Source organism: Coregonus lavaretus, assembly GCF_964263955.1.
Source record: "Coregonus lavaretus genome assembly, contig: HAP1_SCAFFOLD_47, whole genome shotgun sequence".
In the NCBI taxonomy this organism is placed as follows: Eukaryota; Metazoa; Chordata; class Actinopteri; order Salmoniformes; family Salmonidae; genus Coregonus; species Coregonus lavaretus.
The window spans coordinates 3,710,525-3,723,927 of record NW_028161510.1 but is presented as its reverse complement, the minus strand read 5'-3'; the positions used below and the strand labels follow the sequence as shown (position 1 = coordinate 3,723,927).

The 13,403-nt window shown below is 44.0% G+C and overlaps 1 protein-coding gene across 1 annotated transcript; it reads left to right on the top strand.

Annotated features, from left to right (window-relative positions):
• Positions 1-760: 760 nt before the first annotated feature.
• On the top strand, positions 761-13,166 carry LOC311120533 (uncharacterized protein; the record flags this gene model as incomplete). The annotated part of the gene is made up of 4 exons (XM_084195117.1): positions 761-1,378; positions 8,203-8,401; positions 8,534-8,842; positions 13,154-13,166. The coding sequence occupies exons 1-4, from the start codon at positions 961-963 to the stop codon at positions 13,164-13,166; spliced, it is 939 nt and encodes a 312-aa protein (XP_084051243.1). The 5' UTR covers positions 761-960.
• Between the last annotated feature and the right edge of the window lie 237 nt (positions 13,167-13,403).

Below are 13,403 nucleotides of genomic sequence, written 5' to 3'. Positions count from 1 at the left end.
CACCCCAATGGTGGAACAAGCTCCCTCACGACGCCAGGACAGCGGAGTCACTCACCACCTTCCGGAGACATTTGAAACCCCACCTCTTTAAGGAATACCTGGGATAGGATAATGTAATCCCTTACCCCCCCCCCCCCAAAATTGTAAAGTGGTTATCCCACTGGCTATAGGGTGAACGCACCAATTGGTGAGTCGCTCTGGATAAGAGCGTCTGCTAAATGACGTAAATGTGCCCTTGAGCAAGGCACTTAACCCTAATTGCTCCTGTAAGTCGCTCTGGATAAGAGCGTCTGCTAAATGACTAAAATGTAAATGTAAATGTACATGATGTATTGTTACACCATGTAGGAGCAGTATAGATCTAGTCTGTTCATTATATACATCTACATGATGTATTGTTACACCATGTAGGAGCAGTATAGACCTAGTCTGTTCATTATATACATCTATATGATGTATTGTAACACCATGTAGGAGCAGTATAGACGTAGTCTGTTCATTATATACATCTATATGATGTATTGTTACACCATGTTGGAGCAGTATAGACCTAGTCTGTTCATTATATACATCTATATGATGAATTGTTACACCATGTAGGAGCAGTATAGACCTAGTCTGTTCATTATATACATCTATATAATAAAATATTTTCCTCAACTGCGATACCCATTCCAGTCAGCAGATGGCGATGTGTGTCTTTCAGGCGATGCTGAAAGTGTGACGTATAATCTAGTGGACGGGAGGCAACAGTCAACCACCTCCGTAGCTGGTTAGCCAACAGCCGAAAGATTCAAGCACTAGACGCTTTCGGTGTATATTAGCTACTGTGTTTTAAACACACTTCGGTCGTATCTACTTGTTAACCTATTTAATTTAATATTAAGTTGTTTTTATTAGTCAGCTACAGTAGCTGGCTGGTTAAGGTAGCAATAGCCTAGCTAGCTAACATCCCCGACCATGAGCTCACTAAGCTACTCTCCTGCTAAAGAAGAGGAGGTCTGCTGGACGGAGAAAGAAGCTCTAGTGAAAGAGGAGGAGGATATTACAATACAAAAACAGGTAGAGAGTGAGACTGTTACCGTGAAAGAAGAAGAGAAAGATGTTACAGTGAAAGAAGAGGAAGACGCGTTCAGAGTGAAAGAGGAGGAGGATGTTACAGTGAAAGAAGAGGAAGACGCGTTCAGAGTGAAAGAGGATGAGGATGTTACAGTGAAAGAAGAGGAAGACGCGTTCAGAGTGAAAGAGGAGGAAGATGTTACAGTGAAAGAAGAGGAAGAAGAGATAGAGGAGGATGCAGTTTTTGGAGTGAAGGAGGGAGAGATTACTGTCACGTTGAAAGATGAAGAGGAGGAGATAGGAGATCTGATTAACACCAGTAAGTACCGCCTTAAATTTGTTTTTCACTTTGGATATTTGGAGTTCGCTTGTCAATTCAATGGTGAGAGATGCTATGCTACTAGCATCATGTTATGAATTTGCAAAGCCATCTCCTATAGTGTTTTTTCTCAAAGTTGTCGGTATGTCACGTGTCCTACTTATCAGTACACTCAGAACAACTTAAGCATTACGAAACTTCTATTCGATCAAGTAAACATCACGTAGCACGTAAGCCATTCATTTTGTTGACCAACTTGGACCAGCTCACAGACCTCCATACAAAAACTCCACCTGCTGGATGGAGAGATATTCCCGTGAGTTGGTTCTCTCTCTTCCTCTAGGGCTACACTAGCTTGTGCTAGCTAGTTAGTAATCTCGTTCCCAGACACTTCCACGCAGTGTGGGACGAGGTTAGCCAACTAGCTACATTCCCTCGGCGTAAAGCAGTGCTCGGCAGGCCGGGGCTAAGGACACAGTGTACCGATGCAAAATCGGCAGTGTATCAAATACTTGTTCTCAAACATATACTCATTAAAATACAAAAACACAGTCATGGGAAGATATATTGAGACCTAGGTGTCTTTTACACATGTATATACAGTGGGGAGAACAAGTATTTGATACACTGCCGATTTTGCAGGTTTTCCTACTTACAAAGCATGTAGAGGTCTGTAATTTTTATCATAAGTACACTTCAACTGTGAGAGACGGAATCTAAAACAAAAATCCAGAAAATCACATTGTATGATTTTTAAGTAATTAATTTGCATTTTATTGCATGACATAAGTATTTGATACATCGGAAAAGCAGAACTTAATATTTGGTACAGAAACCTTTGTTTGCAATTACAGAGATCATACGTTTCCTGTAGGTCTTGACCAGGTTTGCACACACTGCAGCAGGGATTTTGGCCCACTCCTCCATACAGACCTTCTCCAGATCCTTCAGGTTTTGGGGCTGTCGCTGGGCAATACGGACTTTCAGCTCCATCCAAAGATGTTCTATTAGGTTCAGGTCTGGAGACTGGCTAGGCCACTCCAGGACCTTGAGATGCTTCTTACGGAGCCACTCCTTAGTTGCCCTGGCTGTGTGTTTCGGGTTGTTGTCATGCTGGAAGACCCAGCCACAACCCATCTTCAATGCTTTTACTGAGGGAAGGAGGTTGTTGGCCAAGATCTTGCGATACATGGCCCCATCCATCCTCCCCTCAATACGGTGCAGTCGTCCTGTCCCCTTTGCAGAAAAGCATCCCCAAAGAATGATGTTTCCACCTCCATGCTTCACGGTTGGGATGGTGTTCTTGGGGTTGTACTCATCCTTCTTCTTCCTCCAAACACGGCGAGTGGAGTTTAGACCAAAAAGCTCTAATTTTGTCTCATCAGACCACATGACCTTCTCCCATTCCTCCTCTGGATCATCCAGATGGTCATTGGCAAACTTCAGACGGGCCTGGACATGCGCTGGCTTGAGCAGGGGGACCTTGCGTGCGCTGCAGGATTTTTATCCATGACGGCGTAGTGTGTTACTAATGGTTTTCTTTGAGACTGTGGTCCCAGCTCTCTTCAGGTCATTGACCAGGTCCTGCCGTGTAGTTCTGGGCTGATCCCTCACCTTCCTCATGATCATTGATGCCCCACGAGGTGAGATCTTGCATGAAGCTTCAGACCGAGGGTGATTGATCGTCATCTTGAACTTCTTCCATTTTCTAATAATTGCGCCAACAGTTGTTGCCTTCTCACCAAGCTGCTTGCCTATTGTCCTGTAGCCCATCCCAGCCTTGTGCAGATCTACAATTTTATCCCTGATGTCCTTACACAGCTCTCTGGTCTTGGCCATTGTGGAGAGGTTGGAGTCTGTTTGATTGAGTGTGTGGACAGGTGTCTTTTATACAGGTAACGAGTTCAAACAGGTGCAGTTAATAGAGGTAATGAGTGGAGAACAGGAGGGCTTCTTAAAGAAAAACTAACAGTTTTGTGAGAGCCGGAATTCTTACTGGTTGGTAGGTGATCAAATACTTATGTCATGCAATAAAATGCAAATTAATTACTTAAAAATCATACAATGTGATTTTCTGGATTTTTGTTTTAGATTCCGTCTCTCACAGTTGAAGTGTACCTATGATAAAAATGACAGACCTCTACATGCTTTGTAAGTAGGAAAACCTGCAAAATCGTCAGTGTATCAAATACTTGTTCTCCCCACTGTATATATACAGTACCAGTGAAAAATTTGGACATCTACTCATTCAAGGGTTTTTCTTAATTTTTTACTATTTTCTACATTGTATAATAATAGTGAAGACATCAAAACTATGAAATAACACGTATGGAATCATGTAGTAACCAAAAAAGTGTTAAACAAATCAAAATATATTTTATATTTGAGATTCTTCAAAGTAGCCACCCTTTGCCTTGACGACAGCTTTGCACACGCTTGGCATACTCTCAACCAGCTTCATGAGGTAGTCACCTGGAATGCATTTCAATTAACAGGTGTGCCTTGTTAAAAGTTAATTTGTGGAATTTCGTTCCTTGACTTCCACATTTTTGTTACGTTACAGCCTTATTCTAAAATTGAATTAAATGTTCCTCGTCAATCTACACACAATACCCCATAATGCCAAAGCAAAAACAGGTTTTTAGATTTATTTGCTAATAATCCCCAGGAATAATTCTCAGAGTAATAATGTTACTATATAATGTTATAATGTATAATATAATATAATAATATGATGTAATATAATATAAAGATACTTGGAAAAAGAAACTGAATAGAATGACAGAATGACAACATTAGAACTAAACAATTCAACCTCCTTCCTCCACCCCCCCCCCCACCCCAGACAATACCTCCCCAAACGAGGTACAAGCCTAAATAGAACACTTTTTCTCTCCCAGTCAGTCTGAGAGTGCGGTCTTAAACCCAAACCCAGTCCTTTTTAAAGTAGTGTTCTGTGTTCGTGAATCAGGCAGCAAAAAAAAAAGGAGAGAGAATTCAAAGTGAATCCCAAGAAAGACCAAACGAAATTAGAAAAGCACTACTTGTAGATGTATAAAATGGTATCCCCAGTCTATATAACGGGAGAGAAAATAAATATCATGTATCAAGGCTCTTTGCCCAAAACCTCTCATTTTAAAGTAAGCAACTCGTAGTAAAACGACAAAACTATAAATCTAGTTGGACGATGTGACAACGTACAGCCAAGACCACAAAACTACGTCTGTGCAACGTTGAAAGTTTACTGGGTAAAAATTACATTAAAAAGCTACAACATTGAAGTGATGAACACCCCCCCCCCCCAACCCCAAAACGTTTCAATAAAATCAAAACGTGTAGCTTCGGCACATTTACTGTTTACTGAGTCGAGACAAACGGATGCTGTAAACAAATAACCAAACATGTAGGTAAATGAGACAGTAAACAAAGGAATTACGTAAACCCTAATAACATTCAATAAAAGTGACTGAACGCTTGTAAGGCAAGCAAACTAGATGATCAAAACATTGGATCACATCAAATAAGCCTGAGTGGGTTCGCCTCCTCCCGAACTGTACAGGATAATACAGTTAGAACTAAACATAGTTCTGCTACAGCTTCTTACTGTTACTATTAACAAGCCACTGTTTCTGATCTATGAGTTCAAGACTTCTTGATGTGAGCCATAGCCTCCCTGTGGAGAGTCAAAAGTGTAGTCTTTTACATCATGAGAAAGCCACAGGTGGGCCGGGAATCGCAGTCCGTACTTCACACCTGGATGGTCGCGTAGCTGTCATTTGGCCTGCCCGAAAGCTGAGCGCTGCCTGGACACAGTGGGGGGAGTAGTCCTGGTAGATAGAGAAGCTCTGTCCTTGAAAGCTCAGAGTGGTATTGTGGGCTCAGAGAATCGACATCTTCTCATGGAAAAAGTGCTGAATGATGTCACGGGGGCCTCTCACTGCCCTGTGGCCTTGGGCGCAGTGACCGGTGGGCACGATCAATCAGGGGCTTCTCATCCATGGCGAGAACTGGACAACACCCTGGACAACACCCTGTCGTTCTCCGCTAACATCAAGGCGGTGACCCGATCCTGTAGATTCATGCTCTACAACATTCGGAGAGTACGACCCTGCCTTACAAAGGAAGCGGCACAGGTCCTAATCCAGGCACTTGTCATCTCCCGTCTGGATTACTGCAACTCGCTGTTGGCTGGGCTCCCTGCCTGTGCCATTAAACCCCTACAACTCATCCAGAATGCCGCAGCCCGTCTGGTGTTCAACCTTCCCAAGTTCTCTCACGTCACCCCGCTCCTCCGCACACTCCACTGGCTTCCAGTTGAAGCTCGCATCTGCTACAAGACCATGGTGCTTGCCTACGGAGCTGTGAGGGGAACGGCACCTCCGTACCTTCAGGCTCTGATCAGTCCCTACACCCAAACAAGGGCATTGCGTTCATCCACCTCTGGCCTGCTGGCTCCCCTACCTCTGCGGAAGCACAGTTCCCGCTCAGCCCAGTCAAAACTGTTCGCTGCTCTGGCACCCCAATGGTGGAACAAGCTCCCTCACGACGCCAGGACAGCGGAGTCACTCACCACCTTCCGGAGACATTTGAAACCCCACCTCTTTAAGGAATACCTGGGATAGGATAATGTAATCCCTTACCCCCCCCCCCCCAAAATTGTAAAGTGGTTATCCCACTGGCTATAGGGTGAACGCACCAATTGGTGAGTCGCTCTGGATAAGAGCGTCTGCTAAATGACGTAAATGTGCCCTTGAGCAAGGCACTTAACCCTAATTGCTCCTGTAAGTCGCTCTGGATAAGAGCGTCTGCTAAATGACTAAAATGTAAATGTAAATGTACATGATGTATTGTTACACCATGTAGGAGCAGTATAGATCTAGTCTGTTCATTATATACATCTACATGATGTATTGTTACACCATGTAGGAGCAGTATAGACCTAGTCTGTTCATTATATACATCTATATGATGTATTGTAACACCATGTAGGAGCAGTATAGACGTAGTCTGTTCATTATATACATCTATATGATGTATTGTTACACCATGTTGGAGCAGTATAGACCTAGTCTGTTCATTATATACATCTATATGATGAATTGTTACACCATGTAGGAGCAGTATAGACCTAGTCTGTTCATTATATACATCTATATAATAAAATATTTTCCTCAACTGCGATACCCATTCCAGTCAGCAGATGGCGATGTGTGTCTTTCAGGCGATGCTGAAAGTGTGACGTATAATCTAGTGGACGGGAGGCAACAGTCAACCACCTCCGTAGCTGGTTAGCCAACAGCCGAAAGATGTGAATGCACCAATTTGTAAGTCGCTCTGAATAAGAGCGTCTGCTAAATGACGTAAATGTAACGTAAATGAGAACATCCTTCAGCAGCCCGGAAACAAAATCTGTTTGCGCGAGGCATTTCCGCTGACTCTGGGACCGATACCAGTCTCAGGTTATTGGGGCAAGAAAATCCCTCTGCTCACACAGCTCTCCTGCACCTTTTTCAGATCCGCAGCCAGGCCTTTCACGTCAGCCTCCAGAGAGGTAGTCAGGTCTCCCAGCCAGGCGTTTCACGTCAGCCTCCAGAGAGCTAGTCAGGTCTCCTGCACTTTTTTCAGATCTGCCAGCCAGGCGTTTCACGTCAGCCTCCAGAGAGGTAGTCAGCTCTCCCAGCCAGGCATTTCACGTCAGCCTCCAGAGAGGTAGTCAGCTCTCCTGCACCTTTTTCAGATCCTCCAGCCAGGCGTTTCACGTCAGCCTCCAGAGAAGTAGTCAGGTCTCCCAGTCAGGCGTTTCACGTCAGCCTCCAGAGAGGTAGTCAGCTCTCCCAGCCAGGCGTTTCACGTCAGCCTCCATAGAGGTAGTCAGCTCTCCTAGCCAGGCGTTTCACGTCAGCCTCCAGAGAGGTAGTCAGCTCTCCCAGCCAGGCGTTTCACGTCAGCCTCCAGAGAGGTAGTCAGGTCTCCTGCACCTTTTTCAGATCCGCCAGCCAGGCGTTTCACGTCAACCTCCAGAGAGGTAGTCAGCTCTCCCAGCCAGGCGTTTAAAGTCAGCCTCCAGAGAAGTAGTCAGGTCTCCTAGCCAGGCGTTTCACGTCAGCCTCCAGAGAGGTAGTCAGGTCGGAGTCAGGTGTAAAGGGCTGTAATCATCATGGTGTGGAACTCTGTTGTTGTTTTGAGTTATGCAATAACAGGCTGTCTCGTTTTGGCGGATTAGTTGAATCTGCTTTGAAAAGTACCAGAAACCTCTTGCCCACAGTGGTCTAAAGTAGTGCACTATATAGGGAATATGATGCTTGTATTCAACTACATACATTTTCATCTTAACTTTCTCAGTGCGTAGAAGAAGCTTGATGGCCTCGAATGTTCATTTTAGCGCCCCCAGACAAAACCACACCTCTGGGCAAAGTGCGAGTCTCTGGGCTTTCAGGCTCAGGAGAGGACAGTGATGAAACTGGGTCTTGTAGGCCGGGTTTTTCCTCAGTCCTGTTTTTGTCTTTATGTTTCGTGACATTTTGAAAGCAAAGTAGAGTCTTGCGTACTCCAGAAAGGGGTCACCAAAATAATATTTGAAAAGAAATACGGTTTTACTGCTAAATTCACATTAACTTTAAGAATACTGCGGGAGCAAATGGAAAACACACTGCGACCGAAATGTTTGATGATTGTCTAGGTTGCCTTGGTGACCACTGTTCTTCACACTGGCTATTACTTTAATGAACTCCACCCCCAAACAAGACCAAATCTGAACCAATCATAGATGTCTGTTTCACAAGTTTGGACACACAGTAACTGGATACTCTGTTTGTCTTTGGCAGGAGAGAGACCAGACTCTCCCTCTGACAGCGGGAAGAGTCCTTCAAGGGTCCCAGACCAGGGTCCTTCAGGGCAATCAGAGGCTCCCAAACCAGCAGGACAACATCACTGCTCCCACTGTGGAAGGAATTTTACTAAGTTAGGGAGCCTGAAGAAACATGAGAGGACACACACAGGGAAAAATACTTTCCAATGTTCCGAGTGTGGGAAAGGTTTTCTTTGGTTATATCACCTTAAAAGGCATGAGAGGACACACACAGGAGAAAAACCTTTCCGGTGTTCCGAGTGTGGAAAGAGTTTTAACGAATTAGGGTACCTGTTAATACACAAGAGAATACACTCGGGAGAGAAGCCTTACCACTGCTCCAAATGTGGAATGACTTTCACCTGGTTAGGGAGCCTGAAAACGCATGAGAGAATACACACTGGAGAAAATCCTTTCCAATGTTCCCACTGTGGAAAGAGTTTTAGCCAGTTAGGGAACCTAAATAGACACAAGGGGACACACACAGGAGAGAAGCCTTACCAATGCTCTCAGTGTGGAAAGAGTTTTAGGGGTTTAGTGAGCCTGAAACAGCATAAGAGAATACACACAGGAGAGAAGCCTTACCACTGTCCCCAGTGTGGAAAGAGTTTTAGATGGTTAGGCACCTTGAAAATGCATGAGAGGACACATACAGGAGAAAAGCCTTACCAATGCACCATGTGTGGAAAGAGGTTTACCCAGTTAAAGTCCATGAAATTACACGGGAGGATACATACAGGAGAGAAGCCTTACCACTGCTCCCACTGTGGAATGACTTTTACCTGGTTAATAAACATGAAAACTCATGAGAGAATACACACAGGAGAGAAGCCTTATCAATGTTCAGAGTGTGGAAAGACTTTCAGGGGTTTAGTTAACCTGAAACAGCATGAGAGGACACACCCACAAGAAAAGCCATACCAATGCTCCCTGTGTGGAAAGAGTTTTACCAAGTTAAGGGGCCTGACTAGGCATGAGAGGACACACACAGGCGGGGATAAGACCTACCACTGCTCCCTGTGTGGAATGACATTTAACCGGTTAAGACATCTGAATAAGCATGAAAGAATACATACACAGGAGGAGAAGACATACCACTGCTCTCACTGTGGAAAGACATTTTCCCAGTCAGAGGACCTTATATCACATGAGAGAATAGAGAGACTGTGTTCTGACTTATGTTTTTGACTGAGAATTTGTGTTGTTGTTGATGCCACATAAAATCATGTTGTTTAATGAAATCATTTAAAAATCGGTTGACTTAAAAAAAAGCTCAGTGACTTTCATTGTGGCACCGTCATTGGATGCCACCTTTCCAACAAGTCACATTTCTGCCCTGCTTGTGCTGCCCCAGTCAACTGTAAGTGCTGTTATTGTGAAGTGGAAACGTCTACAAGCAACAACGGCTTAGCCGCAAAATGGTAGACCACACAAGCTCACAGAACGGGACCTCCGAATGCTGAAGCGCGTGAAAATCGTCTGTCCTCGGTTGCAACACTCACTACCGAGTTCCAAACTGCCTCTGGAAGCAACATCAGCACAAGGACTGTTTGTCGGGAGTTTCATGAAATGGGTTTCCTTGGCCGAGCAGCCGCACACAAGCCTAAGATCACCATGAGCAATGCCAAGTATCGGCTGGAGTGGTGTAAAGCTCGCTGCCATTGGACAGTGGAAACGTGTTCTCTGGAGTGAAAATGGGTCTCTGTTTCCCCCAACGGACGTACCTTTACGTTTTCACTGTACTGTTTACACCTGCTGTGTCCTGTGCACATGACAAACTTTGATTTGGTTTTTATTTGAGACAAAGCTATGAATGCAAGGACTGACCATCCATAAGATCGAAATGATAGTTTAAACCCTTTACAGTCTAAGCCCTGTCTAAGGATAGGAGAGGGGGGGTCTACTGAGCATGGAATGGTTTTATGAAGGTTATACCAAGGATAATTTTGCTATTTGATTTTGAATTGTAAGACCCCTTGAAGTATCAACAAAAAAATAATAAAAAGTTATTTCATGTCGAAAGATTATTTGCCGATACTGCTATTAGCCCATACAAACACATTGAATAACATATTCACTACATGGAACAACAGATAGTCCCCCCCAAAAAATCTAAAGGACGATTGTTCTTAAATGTCTGTCCTATATCTGAGAGATATAAAAACAATTTTTTTGTCACTAAGCAGTTTCCATATCAAGTGCATTCGGAAAGTATTCCGACCCCTTGACTTTTTCCACATTTTGTTTCGTTACAGCCTTATTCTAAAATGGATTAAATTACACACAGTACCCCATAATGACAAAGCGAAAACAGGTTTTTAGAATTATTTTCACATTTATTAAAAATAAAAACAGAAATACCTTTATTTACCTAAGTATTCAGACCCTTTATGAGACTTGAAATTGAGCTCAGGTGCATCCTGTTTCCATTGACCATCCTTGAGATGTTTCTACAACTTGATTGGAGTCCACCTGTGGTAAATTCAATTGATTGGACATGATTTGGAAAGGCACACACCTGTCTATATAAGGTCCCACAGTTGACAGTGCATGTCAGAGCAAAAACCAAGCCATGAGGATGAAGGAATTGTCCATAGAGCTCTGAGACAGGATTGTGTAGAGCCACAGATCTGGGGAAGGGTACCAAAACATTTCTACAGCATTGATGTCCCCAACAACACAGTGGCCTCCATCATTCTTAAATGGAAGAGGTTTGGAACCACCAAGACTCTTCCTAGAGCTGGCCGCCCGGCCAAACTGAGCAATCGGGGGAGAAGGGCCTTGGTCAGGGAGGTGACCAAGAACCCGATGGTGACTCTGACAGAGCTCCAGAGTTCCTCTGTGGTGTTGGGAGAACCTTCCAGAAAGACAACCATCTCTGCAGCACTCCACCAATCAGGCCTTTATGGTAGAGTGGCTAGATGGAAGCCACTCCTCAGTAAAAGGCACATGACAGCCCGCTTGGAGTTTGCCAAAAGGCACCTAAAGACTCTCAGACCATGAGAAACAAGATTCTCTGGTCTGATGAAACCAAGACACTTTGACCTGAATGCCAAGCGTCACGTCTGGAGGAAACCTGGCACCATCCTTACGGTGAAGCATGGTGGTGGCAGCATCATGCTGTGGGGATGTTTTTTAGCGTCAGGGACTGGGAAACTAGTCAGGATCGAGGGAAAGATTAACGGAGCAAAGTACAGAGAGATCCTTGATGAAAACCTGCTCCAGAGTGCTCAGGACCTCAGACTGGGGCGAAGGTTCACCTTCCAACAGGACAACGATCCTAAGCACACATCCAAAACAACACAGGAGTGGCTTCAGGACAAGTGACCCAGCCAGAGCCCGGACTTGAACCCGATCGAACATCTCTGGAAAGACCTGAAAATAGCTGTGCAGCGACGCTCCCCATCCAACCTGACAGAGCTTGAGAGGATCTGCAGAGAAGAATGGGAGAAACTCCCCAAATACAGGTGTGCCAAGCTTGTAGCATCATACCCAAGAAGACTCGATGCTGTAATCGCTGCCAAAGGTGCTTCAACAAAGTACTGAGTAAAGGGTCTGAATACGTATGTAAATGTGATATTTCCGTAAAAAACAACAACAGCTTTTGCTTTGTCATTATTGGGTATTGTGTGTAGATTGATGAGGAATAATCTTTTAAAATCAATTTTAGAATAAGGCTGTAACGTAACAAAATGTGGAAAAAGTCAAGGGGTCTGAATACTTTCCGAAGGCACTGTATTAGAGGGAAATCGTTGCTGTTTGGAGAGGAGAGGCCAACCAGCTTGTATGAGGAGGAAACCATTCCTGTTTGGGGAGGAGAGGCCAACCAGCTTGTATGAGGAGGAAACCATTCCTGTTTGGAGAGGAGAGGCCAACCAGCTAGTCTAAGGAGGAAACCGTTCCTGTTTGGGGAGGAGAGGCCAACCAGCTTGTCTAAGGAGGAAACCGTTCCTGTTTGGGGAGGAGAGGCCAACCAGCTTGTCTAAGGAGGAAACCATTCCTGTTTGGGGAGGAGAGGCCAACCAGCTTGTCTAAGGAGGAAACCGTTCCTGTTTGGGGAGGAGAGGCCAACCAGCTTGTCTAAGGAGGAAACCATTCCTGTTTGGGGAGGAGAGGCCAACCAGCTTGTCTAAGGAGGAAACCATTCCTGTTTGGGGAGGAGAGGCCAACCAGCTTGTATGAGGAGGAAACCATTCCTGTTTGGGGAGGAGAGGCCAACCAGCTTGTATGAGGAGGAAACCATTCCTTTCCCAATAGCAGCATCCCTCAGTTTGTAGTCCATCACTTTTAGATGCCGCTTCAATAGTCTTTGAGGAAAAACAGTTTAAATTGATTTGAGCTGCAAATAATAAATGCCCTTTTTATGGAACCTTTACTTTAACAGGGAAAATATATTGAGATCTCTTTTCCACATGTATATACAACATCAATATACACATTATACCCAAACAAATACTCATTAAAATACAAAAACACAGTCATGGGAAAATATATTGAGACCTAGGTCTCTTTTCCACATGAATATACAACATCAATATACACATTATACCCAAAGATATACTCATTAAAATACAAAAACACAGTCATGGGAAAATATATTGAGACCTAGGTGTCTTTTATGCATGTATATACAACATCAATATACACATAATACCCAAACATATACTCTTTAAAATACAAACAAAAAGCAAACATCATGAATCACCCAGAAAAACTGTTACATATCGCCACAAATAAATTCCCAATCAATACTTGAAATTACCCGAACGGCACCAGAACATCAAGAAACAATTTATTTTAGAACTTTGTTCCAGTAATACGTTAAAACTAAAAGCAGATTTACCCAGCTCGGTGGAGACCCTAGGAACCTCGAGAGTTAACCAATCCTGTGAACGGGTTAAACAACTCAGATGTCTATACTTCCACAGCAAAGTTAGATAAGACAGAAGGTTATGAAGTAGGGCCTTGGAAACAGAAAGGGGGTAATGTAGAGATCTACGGGTCTTTAGCGAAGTCCAGACAACTTTTTGATACAGGACGCAGTGATGAGTATCAAAACTGTCGCCTGTAACAAAACGAAGGGCACTGTGGTAGACGGCATCCAAAGGTTTAGGAGTAGTAGCAGCTGGACTTTGTTAAATAATATCACCATAATCAAGAACAGATAAAAAGGTTGAC